Source organism: Acomys minous (genome assembly GCF_964271855.1).
Source record: "Acomys minous genome assembly, chromosome: 12".
NCBI lineage: Eukaryota > Metazoa > Chordata > Mammalia > Rodentia > Muridae > Acomys > Acomys minous.
The window spans coordinates 96319697-96338353 of NC_140493.1; the positions used below are offsets into that span (position 1 = coordinate 96319697).

General features: G+C 52.3%; 1 protein-coding gene across 1 annotated transcript in view; it reads left to right on the forward strand.

Moving 5' to 3' along the window:
* CRHR1 (corticotropin releasing hormone receptor 1) overlaps positions 1-18657 on the forward strand; it is a 45230-nt gene that overhangs the window by 7120 nt on the left and 19453 nt on the right. Inside the window, exon 2 of the mRNA XM_084750074.1 lies at positions 13916-14003. Within this exon, the coding sequence (XP_084606200.1) occupies positions 13916-14003 (88 nt within the window). The remainder of the gene's footprint in view (positions 1-13915; positions 14004-18657) is intronic.

Genomic DNA, 18657 nt, shown 5'->3' on the forward strand with positions numbered 1-18657 from the left:
GTCCTCTCCTTTGACATCTCTTGCTTTCCCAGCCCTCTTGGGTAGGGCTCAGTGGTCACCGGAAAGCCTTTTCTTGCTCAGTGTCTCCCTTCGACTAGGAGGACCTTGCTGGTGGGCAGAGAGATGGGAGAAAGACGGAGGCCCAAGCAACAGCAGAGACAGGAGGGTCTTTGGCCAGTGGGAAAGGATTGAGAAAGACTACACGTAGGGCGTGGTCCTTCTAGGACCAGATGCTCCTGTACTGAGGGACCAGCCTTGCCCATAGCCTGCTCAAGGAGAGCAGTGTTGTTATGATACAGGAGGCAGTCTTCAAGACAGACAGTCTGGTAGAGAGAGACGTCACTGGATAAAGGGGAGGAGAAGGAGTTTGTACATGAACATGAGGTCTGAGCAGGCATAGGAAGGATGACAGCATGCGTGTCTACTCTGGTCCTTTTGACCAAGATAGCATGTATCCTAATGCTGAGTGTTCGGTAGCACTCTGGGTTCCGGGGACTGGAGAGATGGCTCAGGGGTTCTTCCAGAGGTCCTGAGTTCAAGTCCCAGAAACGATATGGTGGCTCACAACCATCTATAATGTGACTCGGTGCCCTCTTCTGGCGTGCAGGTGTACATGCAGGCAGAGCACAGCACTATATACATAATAAATAAATTTAAAAAACAAAACAAAACAACAGTAACAACAACAACAACACTCGGGGTTCCAGCCCTGGCCTGTGTCCCCTGGCATGTGCTGGGGTCGGGGTGGGGGTTTGGTCCACACGCAGACAGATGCATCTGCGTCTTGAGAGCTTGTAGGGAAATACCACCAAGGGGAGGTCAGGGCCCAGGCTGAGGACATAAAAGAACATAAATCTTCTTTGAAACTGGGGTATCACAGAGCAGGACTAGGACACTTCTGTTCCCCAAGATGGAATCAGAGGTGTTCCGCTCCTTCTAGTGGCTAGGGAGGGCAGAAGCGGCTCACAACAGGGCCGTTCCTACCTCCTTTAAAATGGTCTTGTCCTGAGTGCAGGTCACAATTCCCTAGCTCCCTGTGGGTGGCAGCGGAACAGCCTTGGGTCCTTTCTCTGTAGATAGCTGGGTCCTCATGGTCTGATATGAATGCCGCCGCCAGGCTATAAGAGCCAGGCCAGGATTGGCAGGGCTAATGTGTGCCCTGAGCAGCAGAGGGTCCCGAGGAAGGGGCACTATCCCCAATGCTAAAAGTGTATGCATCCTGGGGTTAAAGTCAACTCTGTCACTTCCTGATTGGATGACCTTTGGGAAGCCACACCATCTCTCTGGGCTTCTGTACCCAATTTACCTGGACAGCGATGGGGATTAAAGTAAGAACTACTTGTGCAGTGAGCAGCCTGCACCCACTGCAGCTCAAAGAGGGGGACCTGCTGCTATCGAGGGTGTCAGTCATCTTCCTGTCTCTCCTCTCCATGCTGAGCTCGGCAGTCACCCAAACTGTCTCCAAGAGGCCTTCCATATCGAACCAGCTGGAGCTCTGTCCTCTAGCTAGCTAGAGGGGAGAAAGACCAATGGGGATTTTCCAGTGCTCTGCAGACCGGCATGTGGTCCTGGCGGCACCCCGTGATTCACCTTGCCAGCCTGACAACACTGGCATTAGTCTAGACCTAGTTCAAGGAGATGAGTTTATTGACAACTTGCTTGGGTGTCGCAACAAGGACAAATTCCCATCCAAGTTTCTAAATAGTCGCTCTGGATGTGTGCTCTCCTCACACTGTGGACTGGTATTGAACCGTTTGCACTTGGCAAGCTTGCCCAAACAGGTCCTGAGCACCCTTCAAGTATCGTTGCTCTGAGATACATCTGGGGGCTGCAGTCCCCACCCTCAGTTGCCAGAATAATCGCACATGCCCTTCACACCTGTTCAGCCCCGCTGTAGGGACCCGAGTAAGAGAGCAGCGTCTCCGGTAGCAGAGGCTGTGGTGTGGAGCCTAGCAGGAAACCTTATGGATTCTTCTGGCAGGAGAGGGCTGGTGTCATGCTCCTTCCTACGTACGCTGCCTTCTTCTTCTTCTTCTTCTTCTTCTTCTTCTTCTTCTTCTTCTTCTTCTTCTTCTTCTTCCTTCTTCTTCTTCTTCTTCTTCTTCTTCTCCTCCTCCTCCTCCTCCTCCTCCTCCTTCTCCTTCTCCTTCTCCTTCTCCATCTTCTTCTTCTTTTTAGCAACAGAAACCCTAACTAAGACATTCATCAATCTGTGTCTTGTCACTGGGGTAAGAGGAAGTCAAAACACAGTCAGTGGGTCCCAGTGCCCCCGGAGAGGCCAAAGATGCTTTCCCTTTCCTAGTGGACTCATTTAAAGCTACCAGCACTCAGCCTTGTGCTGGTTCTGTCACTCAGCTGACACTCAGTCTAGATAAATAGAGACTAACTCCCACATCCAGGACCCTGTTCTGCCAGGAGCTGGCCCTGCGCTGACTGCCCCTGAGCATTAGCCATGCCACGAATTGGTCCTCCCTCGTCTTTCTGGCCTTCTGCCACATACCACTCGGGAGGAGCTGGCTGGGTGGGGCCAAGTGGCCAGGTAGGATCCTTGCCACCAGTCCTCTGATCTCAACTTGAGGCCACTGCCTTTGATAGGCAGAGAGCACCTACGGCTTTTCCTTGGATGTGGAAGGCTTGTTGCTTGTATGATTTCCTTTTTCCCAAGGACCTCCATTGTCTCTCTTCCTCCTCCCAATGAGCAGACAGGTGAGTGCCTTCAGAATAGGGCTGGCCAAGGCCACTATTACTGGCATTTGGTGATAGCAGTCCTGTTTGTTTGGTGTGTGTGTGTGTGTGTGTGTGTGTGTGTGTGTGTGTGTGTGTGTGTACATGTGCATATGGAAGCCAGAAGATAACCTTAAGTGTTACCTTTGGGAACACCATCCACCTCCTTGGAGACAGACTCTGGACTCACCAATTAGGCTACCCTGGCTGGCCATCAGTCCTTGGGGATATGAATGACTCCACCTCCCCAGTACGGAGATTGCACGCGTGCACCACATCCAGCATCTATCTGGGGGTCCTGGAGACCAGATGAGTACTTTGTCATACAAGTAACCCCTGAGCCTGGGACAGTAGTTCTTTGCTGTGGGGACTGCCATGGACACTTGGATGTTTAGCACCTCTGGCCGCTAAGTGCCAACCATCACTCTTTCTGCCAGTTGCTGCCAAGCATCACCTGGAAAGATCTGGGTTTGCCTAACTCACATTTACGGGTTGAGAGACATAGGATAAGGCCGATGCCTGTCCCGTGATTATTCCTAACTTCTGCTCAGTGGGCCTTGGTCCAGCAGCAGCTAGCTCATGCTCCCAAGTGGCCTTGGCAGGCAGCTGCTTACCCAAAACATCCAGTTGCAAAAGCTCTAGACTTTTCTGTAATAGACCCACTTGCTGGCTGCCAAACGGTCTCCTTCCTCCCCAGCCTCCTCAAATGGCTTCTGTAATGCTTCTCCTCCAAGGACATGCTTCTAGCCCTGTGTGGAGCCGTCTCTCTTTACACTTGTCTCAGTGCAGCTGATCAAGAGCCCCCAGGGCGGCGGCCGGAGGGGTGGAGGGTGGGGGGGGGGGTGACGGAGGGGGCATTTCACCTGCAGGCCTGATGCCTCCACAGCTGTCCTGACACCTGGCATCTGACTTCCGCCTCCTTGAGGGAAATTTCTCAGCATTCAAGGATCATACACAGCTCACTGCTTCCAGTTCCCCTGGATCTAGGAACAGGCTCAGAGCCCAGGCCAGGCTTCCTGCATCTGTGGAAAAGCACACTAAGTTCTACCCAACTCATGCCTCCCACCCTTTACTTCCGCATTCTTACTACAGCACACTTGCCCCTCTAGCCATGACCTAGAGGTGTAGAGGGCAATGAGACCCACTTGGATGCCTCAGGCTTATGGAAGGGGCTGGAGAACAGGCTGTGTTGCTAGGGCAAAGCCATGAGCAAGATTCTCTCTGTCTCTACACAGTGGAGAGGTGATAAGGGCCGCAACTTGGGATGGGTTGAGATTCCATGAGCCTTCTAATCCCGAAGCCCACCCCCAGTGACGCACTTCCTCCAACAAGGCCACACCTCCTAATTCCCCCCCCCCCCCCCCCCCCGTCAATGAGCCTGTGGGGGCCACTTCTATTCAAACCAGCAGAGTGAGAAACTTCTGAGTCTGTTCATGGGCAAGTCTTCAGTGAAAGCAGGAGAGAATAAAGCAGGAAGGGCGGCCAGAGGCCCACATTGGACAAAGACATCCCTGGGGGGAGGGGGGGGTATCAGAGAGTGTGGGTCATACTGTCCTGGCTAGCTAATTGTCAATGTGACACCCAGTTAAGAGATTTCTGGAAGGGGGAATCTTAATGGAGAAAATGCCTCTGTAAGATTGGCCTAAAGGGGGCTGGAGAGATGGCTCAGAGGTTAAGAGCACTACTGCTCTTCCAGAGGTCTTGAGTTCAATTCCCAGCAACCACAGGGTGGTTCACAACCATCTATGATGTGATCTGGCGCCCTCTTCTGGCCTGCAAATGTAATGCAGGCAGAGCAATGTATATATAATAAATTAATTAATTAATTTAAAAAATTGGCCTATAGGCAAATTGTCTTGATAATGACTGATAGGTAAGGGCCCAAGGCTCCAGCCACTGAGGCTGAGCTGTAAAAGAAAGCAGGCTGAGCAGGCCGTGAGGAACAAGCCAGTAAAAGCATCATTCCTCCATGGCCCCTGCTTGAGTTCCTGCCCTGCCTTCCCCGAATGATGCACAGATATAAGATGAGATGAAACCCTTTCTTCTCCTAGTTGATTTTGGTCATGGATAGAAACACATTAGAACCCCTAGCTAAGACATGTACTTAGGGCAGTGAGTGCGGGACGGGCAGATTCGGAACGGGTGTATTTGTTTCTTTTCTTCTTAATGTGACCAAATAACTGGTGACGACAACAACTGGAGGAGGAAGGGCTTGTTTTGGCTCAGGGCTCAGGGGAAGGCAACCCATCACAGAGGAGAAAGCACAATGGCACAAGCACCGTGGACCACAGCCCTAACCAAGAAGCAGAGAAGGGGGCTTGCCAACAGTCAGACCTTTCCCCTCCCCCCTTCATTAACTGTCAGACTTCAGGTCATGGGAGGATGCCACCCACATTCAGAGTGTGTTTTCCCTCCCCAATGATTAAGATTTAACATCTCTCTGGAAATTCTCTTACAGCAACATCCAAAGATGTGCTTCTTCCTTTTTGGGGGTAGGGACAGTTGGTTTTTTTGAGACAGAGTTTCTCTGTGCAAGAGGTCTGGCTGTCCTGGGACTTGCTCTGTAGGCTAGACATTGTCATTGTATTCCCATTCCCCTCCTTCCTCCCCCTCCTCTTCCTCCTCCTCCTTATTTATTTACTTATTATGTACAGTTATTTATTATGCACACAGCATTCTTCCTGCACATACACATTCAGGCCAGCAGAGGGCACCAGATCACATTATAGATGGTGGTGAGCCTCCATATGGTTGCTGGGAACTGAACTCAGGACCTCTGGAAGAGCAGTCAGTGCTCTTAACCTCTGAGCCATCTCTCCAGATCTTCTTTGTATTTCTTAATCCAGTCAGACCTAACACGGAAATTAGCCATCATCCTGGGGAGTGGAAATGGGTACCACTCCATGCACCCTCATTATCAAGCCCAGCTAATGCCCACCGAGGTGACACTTACCTCACTTTTGTAGGTGGCCACGGCTCCTGGAAACAGAACTGGTAATGGAGAGTGATGGGCAGGAGACCAGGCAGGGGCACTTCTGTAGGGATGACTGAGCCAGGGAAGAAGCACCTAGCAGAGAGAAAGCCCATTGCTGCAAAGCTGCCCAGGCACTTGGCCCCTCCTTTGTTATTCTGTAAGAGCTGAGTGGGCATAGATGCTTCATTCCAATTCATCCCATTTACAGACAGGGTGAAAAAGGAGCTGGGAGAAATTCAGTGGTTTTCTCAAGGTGACACAAGCGAGCCTGGTAAGTAAGATGTTCCACTGTAGAGTGGTCAGACCCCAGAGTCAGAGGTTAAATTTGGGCTTTCCTGAGAGTCTTGGAGCCAGAGCATATTCCTACCTGGAGAGGAATGTCGGGAACAAATGTCTTGCTCATTGCACACTTGTGGAAACTGAGGCTGGGAGGGGTTGGGCAGCTACTGGTCCGCTGTCCCAGAACAGGTCTCAGCGAGCCTTTCTTGAGCTCGGCTCTCTGGAGTCCAAGGCGGGATGCTGTGCAGAAAGACAGAGCAAGAAAAGGACAGGAGAAGTCAGAAGGTCTCAAAAAGTCAAAGTGGAGCTGGCCACAGCGATCCTGTAACCCCAGCATGAGGAGACTGAGGAAGGAGGGTTGTCATGAGTTCAAGGCCAGGCTAGGATACATAGTGAGTTCCTAGTCTAGAGTTAGATCTTGTCCCAGAAAACCAAAGGGAGAAAAAGAAGTAAAGGAAGGAAGGAGGGAGGAAGGGAAGAAAGGAGGGAGGGAGGAAGAAGAAGGGTTGAAAGTCATTGTGGAAATTATCATAGGACCCTTTGGACCAAGGGGTAGAAAGAGAAAGTCAATCTGTTTTGTTCATTCATTTGTTCATTCATTCATTCATCCATTTCACATGTCTGGCAATTCATTGAAGGTATCATAATAGCCACAGACCCTACCCCAAGAGCTTATAGCCCCGGCAGACATATTTGGGTGCCCTCCAAGGCCATGTGTAAACCTCACTGCACAGTGAGAGAAGCTGGGGTGGGGCACAACCTACCACGGCATCCCTTCATGGCAGCCCCACCATGAGGCCTCCATTAGGGGAGGCAGAGAAATGAGGCAGGAGCAAGGAGACGGGAGGGCTCAGGGGAGCCCAGGACCCAGGAAGACAGTCTGGAGGTGGGGAACACCCAGGCGTGCACCCCCTTGAGTGTAGGCAGGAGATTTTCCCCTTCCGTTTTTTTTTTTCTTCTCTGTACAACAGCAATTTAAGCTAATTAAATGCAACAATACATTATTTCTTGTCTTCCTGGAACAATCTTTCACTGCTCACCCACTCTGGGGGGAAATAGGCTCTTTGCCTTGAGATGAGACCGGGTTGTGACTATCAACAGAGATTGTTGAGGACCTGGCTGGCCTGGGCCAGGGTGAGGGACAGAGGCCTACATGGGGCAAGGCAGGAAGGGCTGAGAGAGGACACGTGACACTGCTGCCCTCTGTCCTTAGTCTGGTGTTGTCCTGAATCATCTTTGGAGCACCTTCGGGTCAAGGTCCCCTTCGGGTATCAGGTGGGCTGGTGGCTAGCTGGCAGTCCTCACCAACACTGGCCTTGCTGCACAACACTTGTGAGCCCATGGAGTCCAGAGAGCTGCCTCCATCCGTGTTCAGTTAGCTCACAACTGCACACTTACCTGTGGCAGCAGAGACGGAGCTTGAGGAGTTGATTGCACGTGTCCCGTTTCTGCAAGCCAGATGCCAGCATTTCAGAGCACCTGGGAAGTCGGCTAGGGTAAGGGAATAGTACTTTGTGAGCCCTGTGTTCATTCTTTCACATCTTGGCTTGTTCCCCTTGGCCTTGCCTGAGCCAGGCCCTTCCTAAACAGAGTACAGATCAAAGCGCTCAGAACAGTGGGAGGAGGGCAGGAGAGACAACGGCTCAGTGAGCAAAGCACTTGCTGCGTAAACGTAAGGACCTGAGTTCAGATGTCCAGCATCCATGTAAGTAAGCCTGGGGTGGCCATGCGCCCTAGCCATGCCAGCACTGGGAGGTGGAGCCGAGCAGATCCTTGGGGCTCACTGCACTGCCAGCCTATTTAACCAGTGAGCTCCAGACCAAGTAGGATCTCAAAAAATAGTGTGAAAGTAGTGGAGAAAGATTTTGTTTGTTTTGTTTTGTTTTGTTTTCCGAGACAGGGTCTCTCTGTGTAGCCCTGGCTGTCCTGAACTTGCTTTGTAGACCAGGCTGGCCTGGAACTCACAGCGATCCGCCTTCCTCTGCCTCTTGAATGCTGAAAAGATATTAACGTTGACCTCTAACTTCCACGTGAGCATACACAAGCACACACACCCATGTGAACATGTCCACACCTTCCTACATTATCACACACGCACATGCGCGTGCAGAGACAGACTGACAGACTGACAGACAGAATATGAATTGTCAAAAGCAAGCGAAGGCAGGACTGTGATCTTGACCTCACTGGGGAGTCAGGGTCCTCATGTTCTCCTGAGCTCAGTTCTATCAATGACCTATGGAACCTGCCTCACGTATCAGAAGGCTCCAGCTTTCAGTTTCCCTTCAGGCCTCAGTTTTCCTTCAGTTGTCTACTGCCCAGAAATCTGTGTTGACTCTTCTGGCCCCCTGGCTCCATCTCAGCTTAGCGTCTGAATTGCCCGCCTCTGGCAGCTTGGGCATCCCCACTCCTAGAATGATTCTCTTCCCGACTGTACCCCCTCACAGGCTCACTTCCCTCCAGAAGCCCTACTCACACTATGGAGCCCCCTTCTCCCTGTACTCAGTTACATTCTTTGTCTTTATGTGTGTGTGTGTGTGTGTGTGTGTGTGTGTGTGTGTGTGTGTGCACGCGCATGTGCGCAGTGTTCCTCTCTGTCTTTGAATTGTGTGTGTATGTCCATATGTGCTTAGATGTATGTGTGTGTTTGTGTACACATGTACATGTGTGTGTGTGCGCGTGCGTGCATGCACGCACATGTGTGTGAGACGTTGTACTGGTCCTCTCTGCCTCTGAATTCTGTGTGTGTACATTCATATGTGTGTATGCATATATTCCCATCTGTGTGTGTTCATGTGTGTGTGCATGTGTCTGTCCATATGTGTTTACATTTCTGTAGTTGTTCGTGCGCGAACGTGTGTGTGTGTGTGTGTGTGTGTGTGTGTGTGTGTGTGTGTGTGTGATGTTGTTCTGGTGCTCTCTGCCTCTGAATTCCTTTGCTTTTCTAAAAAATCAGGTTCTGAGCTCTGGGCTCCATGAACATAGAATCCGAGCCTAGCAGGGGCTTGCAAAACAAGCAAAGTAAATAACAAAACACCATTCTCTTAGGCTGAAAAACCCCTTCCCAGAGGCACGCTTACAGAGAGGACAGAATGCGACCGAGGTAGTCGGGGCGTGGGGCAGGTGCCAACAGGAGCACCCCCATGCATGTTACCCCAGGCCTGCCCAGGAGAGCTAAGGAGGATTCTGTGGCCCAGAGGGACCAATGGTCAGTATGACTCTGCTGGCCTCCTGGTCTAGAAGCATTTCCACCTCCCAATTTTGTTATCCTTGCTTCACAGAAAAGGTCGTTGCTTGTCAAGGGCCAGGTGACTCACTCAGTCACCCAATAGGATCTGCATCCTGAGCTCAATAGTAGGGCAGAGGATGAGTGAACAGGGCTCAGTGCTGTGAGGAGGCCATGCTACCCCAGGGCTCATCTCCCAGGATGCTTTTGGAAAGGAAGGCAGCTCCCACTCTTCATCAAGAACTTTGAGGAGGTGGGGGTGGCCCTAGCTGCCTCCAAGGCCACCTCCCCCTCCCTCCTGTGGCTCCTCAGGTCCCTCCCCAAAAGGTTAATCGTGGAATTGTCCCATCAAAGAAAATTGCACTTTGTGCCTCAAAGACCAAATGGAGCTTCAGTAAAGCGGCTATTTATGGTCTTTAATAAGCATTTTCTGGGTGTGATTAACCTTTATGCCAAAGTCACACTGGGAACTGGGGTGACAGCTTAGATTGTACTGGCCTGGGGGGGGCGGGGGGTGTTGAAGCTGGAGCAGGCAGCTGTCAGGGTCAGCCCTCCCACTAGCCTTCCAGAAACTTCCGTGCCATTTTTCTTGCTTCTCTCTGATGCCGTTCCTTCTCCCACTATGGGTGCCCTGTGCTCACCAGGGCCTGACAGGGCAGCTACTTGAAGGCAGGCACCCTCTTTTGGGTGGCAGAGAGCCCTTGTCTTTCTCAGACTAGACCTTCAAGGCTTGTAGGGATTAAACAGTAAGACAGAGGTTTTGTTCGGGGTCTGGGGCTGACAGGCTGGGATACAGAGCCAGGGCATTTGCCAGTCAGTGAACTGAATGGACTGCCAGCTTCTTAACAGACTTTAGTTTTTCTACCAGCTAGAAAATGGATAGTTTCATGAGATACAGAAAACGTGTTTTTGTTTTTCTTCTTCAAAAACAAGTTCTGCCGGCCTGGGGAGATGGCTCAGTGGGTAAGAGAGCTTGCCTGTTGCACAGCATGAAGACCTGGGTTTGGACCCCAAGTACCTAGATAAACTGCTGCATGTGACTACACATGCTTGTAACCCCAGCATTAGGGGACAGTCCCTGGGGAACTCATGGCCAGCCAGCGTAACCGTGTGCTTCTCAATTACTGAAAGACCCTGTCTCCGAGAAACAAGGCCGAGAGAGAAAGAGAGAGAGAGAGGACAACGTCTGACGTCTTCCTCCGAATTCCACATTTGTGTCCTGCACACTCATGGGCATGACACACACACACACACACACACACACACACACACACACACACACACACATCATAAAAAATTAAAAAGTTGTGAAAAGACAGCCAGTGTCTGGTGCTAAGATCGGAAGGAGGAGAGAGCCCCGGGGAAGACACTAAGAGAGTGGTGGTCCTCAGGGTAAGCGGACTTTGGTCTGCTTTAAGAAGATCGCAATTTGTGGAGATCTGGAACTTGCTGAGAAGTAGAGGAAGTGATGAACCTTCCTGAGAAAAAGAAGCTTTTCCGAATTTAATTACAGGGTGTTCACACTGCCCACCACCCTCAGTGTGTTTGCGGACCCCAGGTTAAAAAGTCCCAGTTTTAGCTGGGCACGACGGCACACACCTCTAATCCTTGCTTGGGAGACTGAAGCAGGAGGATTCGGAGTTTGGGGCTAGCCTTGGCTGCACAGAGAGCCTGTGTCCAAGCAAACAAATAAATCTCCGTTAAGAGGAAGACAGGCACCAGCCTGGAACGTTGTAGGAGATTTTGGCCGCCAGCAGAGCTTTCTTCTCCTGACGGAGGGAGAAAGCAGAGGTGACCGTGGAGGGATCTGCAGGAGGGAATACATAGGCAGACACTGGACCTTTTATGGAAGTATGATTTCAGAATTAGCCGGAAGATTTTATAAACCTCCGTAGAGCAGGAGGAGGGGGAAGCAGGGTAAAGATTCCGCCACAGAGCTGACCTTTTGGGAGAGGAAAGACCAGCTTAGGAATTTTAAGAAGTATTTGCCTTTGCATAATGCAGCCTCTGTGGGTGGGAAAACAGCTCTCTGACCTAGCGCATCTAAGACAGACAAGCAACAGGGTTCACGGTCAGCTGAGCCCTTTGCCCTATGGCATTTGGTTGGCTTCCCCCCGCCCCCCAACAGATCTGGATATCTGCTCTAATGAACTCCAGGATATTAAGATGTGTGAATAAGAGCTTCCGGTCCTTGCATTTCTCGTCTAATTAGAGCTGGGTTGAGTGTGTACAGTAATGAGCTGGCTTTCACACACTCTGGACTACCCCCCAAGGCCTCTACTGGGAACATCCCTGACATATGCAGGGCACGGGGGTGTACTAAGGGCACACTGGATGCATATACTGAGTCACTTTGCTTTCGAGGGGGGGGGCTAAGGAGGGGTTTTGACCCTAAGGATAGCTGAGTCACCAGATGCTGGACAGGGCTAGAAGGAACGTAGACTGTGTGGGCAAAGGTGTACCAGAACAGGAGACAGCATGGGGTAAGTAGATGGATGGGACTGGGGCATGACGTGTCTTCAAGGCTGAAAGATGGAAGCGTGTTTTTATCAGATTGATAAGGGTAGGTGTCAGACAGTGGGATGATATTGTCCAACAGGGTTTGCAGTGTCTTTAATTTGCCTGTGGCTGAAATGAGAGGGATGGATGGATGGATGGATGGATGGATGGATGGATGGGAGGATGGATGCTAGGAAATGAAGGGGTGCAGGATTTTCTAGCAGGGACCTCTAGCCTCAGTAGCAATCACCCATCTCTAGGAAGAGTACAGAGCCTGGGTCCGTACTGATTCTGAGTGAGCTGTGTAGCTTTGTCATGGGGGCACCGCCCTCTGCTTAGCTGTCAAGAGCCACCAGCTAGCCCGTGGCGTCCTTTCCTCTCCACTGCTGCCTTTGCACTTGGAAAATGAGGCTAATGATATTTCCTCACCTCCCTGGAGACCACGAAGCTTAATTACTGATTAATAAAGTGTGGGAAGGTGCTTGGGACTAAGGCAACCGAATGGATTTTTTTTTCTCTAATCACTGGGCCAACGCCCAGGAGTGAGTTCACCGTCCCCAGGGCTGGTGGCAGAATGTCCCCTGTAGCTGCACAGGATGGCAGGTCTGGGGACTACTGAGGAGTCGTAAGCAGGTGTCAGTAAGAGCAGAGAGAGCCCTAGGGTGAGATGGAGGGAGGGTGGTTGAAGTGAGGGAATCAATTAGTTCAAGCCCACTGAGGATGTGGGCAGACACCTAGGAGGCAATGTGGCTGTGTAAGTCATCAGCATTAGGGGTGGTTCTTATAGAGGGTAGGTCCAGGTTCTCCTTGGGGATACAAATGCATGGTGGGAAAGAAGGCGCCAGAGCCTGCCTTTGTCATCAACATCTGAGAGAAGGGGGAAGGCGCGTGAGTACTGCTGAGGCTGGGGGACGGCTGGGATGGGAGTAGACAGGGGTTGTTCCTACCAGGTGGACATAGAAAACTGGCTTCTGAGGAGGGACAGATGGACAAGTGGACACACACACACATACACACACACACACACACACACACACACACACACACACACACCGGCGGGGGGGGGGGGAGAGAGAGAGAGAGAGAGAGAGAGAGAGAGAGAGAGAGACTACCAAACTAGTACTGATCCTTGTTGATAAGCCTCTCAATCCTAGAGCTTCCAAAGAGGGGAACAGAGTGGGACAGGGCCCTGTGGGGAGCACTTCCGGGTTGCCATCCAACCTGAGGGTTCTTCTCTCACTGTGGTTAGGACCCCAGGGGAGGAAAGGATGCATGACGTGGTTGGGCCCCTCCCCCATGCCCACGTGCTTCTGGATCCCCCCACTCCCCTTTCACAATGGACCCACTCCAACCCCTGTCTCTGCCTCAGTGCTCGGACCAGGCAACAACCACTGAGTTCAAATCAGCCCGTATGTCCTCAGCGAGCACATACTGTATACCCGCAACACGGCATCATTCATTTAACTTAGTTGCCAATAGCAACCACAGTACGTGTTCACAGGCACAGGGGAGGGGTGCATTTGCTTAAGAGCGAGGACACTGAGGCCCAGAGGGGTCACGCAGCCCACCCATCCAGACTCTGACCTAAGAAAGGTGTCATCATGGTTGGGCGGGGAGGGGTTGACCATTTGAGAGGAGACAGCCTTTGGATCATGGAGCCCATGCCGCTATGGGGCTGTGATCCTGCAGAGTGACACGGGGGAGGGGTGTTAAAGGACAAAGGCCTTCCCTGGAATACGGACCATCTTCCCAGACACAATCATCTCTTCAGTGCCTCAGTTTCCCAGTAGCCATATCCAGATATCCAGCCTGGCCCCAGGGAGAATTAAGCCACCATGGATGTCACAGTACAACAACTTGACAGATGGGGCACAGTTCGCAATAACTGATAATAGGCCAGGCCAGGGACGAGGGCCCAGGAGGAGCTCATTAAACCACAGGCCGAGGAAGGGGAAGTAGGTTGTATGCGAATGTGTGTACATGGTTGGACGTGTTTGTGACCCATGCAGCGGAGATGCCTTCTTCTCCAGCAGCCAGAGGCAAACCCCAGCCCTCATTCCCAGCCCTCCATGAGCCAGGCCATTTCAAACATTCGGGAGGGGACCAGGAGACTGGGAAAGGGCTAGATGCTGGACAGAGACGCAGGGAGCAAGGATCATCAGATTGGACTTCTAAGCCTCCTAACAGTGCCCTGTGCCCCCTTATGCCCACAGGCCTTTCTCCTTCTGGGACTGAACCCCATCTCGGCCTCCCTCCAGGCTCAGCGCTGTGAGAGCCTCTCGCTGACCAGCAATGCCTCCGGTAAGTCATCCTGCCCCTCACCTCCCCGGGATGCCAGGTTCTCACAGGGTCTTCTCCCCTGGAGAGACCTGTACGGAGGGAGATCTGGAACCGGAGTCAGTGAGTGAAAAAGGGAGACTGGGGTTAGCCAGCAGCCTTGCCTGTAGGCACAAGAGACACAGCCAGTGTGCCACATGGTCACCACCTCATGGACAACAGGGGAGGGAGGGCCCTCCAGGCCTTGCTGCTGGGCTGTGAGTTGGAGATATTGGCAAAAGGTCAAAGGCTGTCGCTGTTGCTAAACGTGCTGGAGTGTAAGGCTGCGTGCTGTCGGCACAAGGGCTTCGAGATACTCTCATCCCCGTTTGACACCTAAGGCAACCGAGGCACGTGGAAACACTAATTAAGAGCCTGAGTTGCAAAGGCAACCTGGCTCCCTTGAGGTGCCTCATACCTTCTCCATAGAAAATGCTAGATAAATGCAAATATCACCAAGGCCTATGGCTTAGCCATTGACAAAAGGCTTCTGTATGGTTATTTCATCCCCCAAGAGCTAAAAACCTGATCTCTGTCCATATGGGAAAACTGAGGCATGAACACGTTTCATACATTTTCCAGGATGTCATGGTCAGTAATAGCAGGGTCTGGACCCAAATCTAGGTCTTCTGGACCCCAAGGCCACGTCTCTTGTCACTCTGGACATGGCCCGGGGATGGCAGCTGCCAGGAAGGATGCAGTGGGGACTCATCTTCACCTTCTCCAATCAGCAGTCGAACAGCTCCTATACCTCAGGTCCCGAGTAAGTCTCCAGAGGAGCTGAGAGGGTTTCGCAGCCTAACCCAGGTCCTCAGTGCTGAGGGTCAGAGTGCAGGAGAGCAGTCAGTGGAGGCAGGAGGAATTCACGTCTAAAGCTGAGCCTTATGGGAGAGGAAGCTTCTGCAACTGAGGACAGTGGCCACGTGGCCCGCTGTCCCCTCACAGAGGTAGAGGGAAGGAAGGCAGTGCTGAACCTGTCGTAACCAGTTGGGTCCTGTACTGACTCCTAGTTAGGCTGCCTCACCTCCCCAACTGTGAGGCTAAGGACTGGTGCCCACAGGAACATTAGGGCCCTAGACATCTTGCTTTCCTCAAACTGATGGAGGGAGGGGGCATGGGGTTAAGCACACTGAGTTTCTCAGACTGTAGAGTGCAGATAGTTACTGGGTATGACCATGTGGGCCTTAAAAAAAACTGTATAGCTAGGAAGAAGAGAAAGAGAAAGTCCGTGCTACCAGTTGCCTGCCTGTTACAATGGAGGTGCCAGGGAAGCTAGGCAGAGGTGTAGGGCAAATCCAAGAAGCCTTCCCGAGAGAGGGGGTTTTTAAGTGAGCCTAGAGATAGAACAATTAATGTGGAAATGCCACTAGCTAGTTTGGCAGTAGGACTCACCAGGGTGAGAGAGGCACTGGCCAGCCCGGCAATAGACCACCCACTGCCACTGGCTGAATTGAGCAGGGAAAGAGAGCCTTGTTCTCAGCCTGTTGGCGGTTGCAGCCAAGAAGGGCAGGGAGGGAGGGAGGATGCCTGGAGGAAAGGTCCCCATCTCCCTCTCCACCCCAGCCCAGGCCAGGCTCCATTAACTTGCTTGTGTTCAGGAGAAGTGACACCCCGGAGCCACACAGGTGTCACCTGTCCTTGGAGGCAGCCGGGCTGTGATGGATGGTGTTCGCCTCTCCGTGATTTGTACTGGATGCCCCACCCCCACCCCAGCCCGCCTGGCTCCGTAGGGTGCAATCCATCACCCTCCACAACCATCTCCGAAATGGCCATTTGTCATCGGATGCTGAGACCAACCCAGACCGATGGGCATTGGCAGAGACAGATGGTGAGGGTGGGGCGGAGGGCCCAGGACAGATGGATGGACGTCTGGCCGGAGTGGCTGGCACTGTGATGGAACCTTTGGCGGGGGGGCCTTGCACAGGTTTCGTGCCAGAAGCAGGGGGTGGGGGCCAGGTTCCCGTGGCCAAGGCTCCCATCATATGACAGGTTACAGACTTGGCTTCTTATAAAATTACAGCATGAGTGTGACTATGCCAGGACGTAATAGAATTTCCGAGTGATAACATGGCAGACAAGTGGAATCAGAGCTCAGGGGGACCTGGGGTCACCAGCCCCCATCCCTGTCCTTTAAGGTGCTAGTGACAACAGTAACAATAGCCAGTGTGTGTGAATGTCGGCTGTGTTGGGCTCAGCCTCACTCAGCCATCACAATAGAGGCAGGGAGGACTTTTGTTGCTGCTTTAAAATAAAATAAAATAAAGCAACCTTAGACTCAGAGAGGTTGACTAAGTCGGCTGGGCACACACAGTTACCACACACAGGCCACAAGAGCTGAGCCAGCTGGACCTGATTTAATACATTACACGGTCACTAAGAGATCTAGCATACCCGGTGTCCTCAGTTACTTGGAGACGCAGTGTCACCCCTGAAGTTTTCACTGCACATACTGAGCTTGCATGTACCCTATAGTTTCAGTACCTACTATGTACCAGGACCTCTACTAGGTATTGAGTACAAAAACCAAGAGTGTTCAGAGTCACATATACACCACGCACCCCGCCCCTTTCTCACACACACACACACACACACACACACACACACACACACACACGGAGAGAGGGAGGGAGGGAGGGAGAGAGAGAGAGAGAGAGAGAGAGAGAGAGAGAGAGAGAGAGAGGGAGAGAGAGAAGGGGGAATATTTAAATAAAGTACAAAAAGCACGCATGGGCTGGACCTAGGCCCCCTACACATGTAACCGATGGGCAGCTTGATCTTCATGTGGGTCCCCAGTAAGTTGGATGGATGCTATCTATGACATGGACTTTGTTGCCTGCCTTTCCATCACTTCGCCCTTACGGGGCTGCCTGGCCTGGCCTCAGCTGATGAGGATGAGCTCAGTCCTGATGTGACTTGATGTGCTGGGGTGGATGGGGGTGGGGCTCTCCTTTTCTGAGGAGAAGGGGAGGGGGATAGGTTGCTGAGGGTGGAAGGGTGGGACTGGAAGATAGGAGAGGGAGGGAGCTACGGTCAGGATGCAAAGTGAACATAAAATTAAAAAAATAAAATAATTCAAGTTTCAGCAGCCTAGACTTAAGATTCTTGGGTGCATCTCGCCAGGACATGACAGTTCCTATGCTCTGAAATCGGTCTCTGCACTTCCTGCTCAAGGCATTTCCCCTGTCCTTCCCGTCTTTATCCTTAGTGCATCCTTTTTCCTTTTTATCCCAGTCTCCCTCACACACTCCAAACTTGGCCTGCTTTTTCTCCGGCTTTTGTCTTTTCCTCTCCTCAGAGTGGTTAGGTGGATGGCCAAGCACCCTTCACAGTGCCTGGTAACATTCGTCTGGTCCCCTCCCTCCCACGTCTTATCTATCTGCTGTCTCCAGGGACTCTGCTCTCTTCCCCAGGCGTGGGGTCCACAGAGTGAGCTGCAAACGCTGATCAGGCTGTACATGTTACTGGACAGCTTGGGGCCCCCCGGGAGGCAGTCTTGGTTCGGGAGGTGCACTGGGCAGCGCTCTCTGAGGCCCTGCCTGCTCCCTGCTCTCCACTTCTGGGTCGCTGTCCTTCTTCCTTTCATCTCTGCTGCTCCGCGGAGCTCCTAGGGGTGGGCTGAAAACCTAGAGCCAGGTGGGCAGCTAAGTGCAGCCGTGGAACCGGGCAGCCGCTCCTGATTGGCCCCTATCCCCTTGACCCCGCCCTCTCCGGCACTGCCCCACCCATAGGATCTCATTGCTGCTCTCTCAAAGATGCTGGTGCCTTTGTTGCCTACCCTCATTCTTTCCACCTCTCTTCTCCAGTCTTGCAGCCATTCACAGACGTTCATGCTCCAGGATTTTTCTGGGCTTTCAATATAAAGGTCGCTCTATCCCCGAAGTCACTTCAGCGGCTTTCTGTGAGCGTCGGGGACAGGCGTAAGAACATGGCGCTGAGAGGAGCACCAGCCAGATGCTGCAAAAAGGCAGCTGCCGGCCAGGGACCTCTGTGTGGCGGTGGAAGCGCCTGGCTAGCCTCAGAAGCCCAGGGTTCAAAATCCACCCTGCCTCTTGGTGTCGACCCCTGTGCGTTACCGCCCTTCAGTGTCCCTTATCTGTAAAGCAGGGAGTTATTGTTCGCATGCGCAGGTGGTGAAAGACTAGAGTAGATTTTAGGTTATCTAAAGGAACACCGTAGAGACATTTGCCGTTCTGCCTCGCCCACCATCATGTGGGTCCCTCAGTCCCTGAATGAGCTGTGCGCAGTCAGAGCTCTTATTAGAGTCTTTAAAACCAGAGATATGGTGGGAGGGTGTCCCCACCAGGAGATTCCTCCAGGCGGAGCCTCGCTGCTCTAACTGGCCTCAACGTGAAATGCTGCGCTAGCTGCAGCTAGGTCTCTCCCCCCCCCCCACCCCCCCCCAGAGATCCTTCTGCGCCTCGGGTCTTAGCAGAAGTGTATCTCGGAAATGTTAAAGGAAGGAAAGAGAGGCAAGTGATGGGTTAAGGCGTTTCCTTCCCAGGACACCTGACAGTGCATTTAACCTCCACAGTGCTGAGTGAATGCGTGAGCACCCTGTGAGGAAAGCATCTTCAACAACAGAGCCAGAGTTCGGAAGCCGGCCAGGACTTTAGCTCTTTTTTTCTGCTCTGGAACCCAC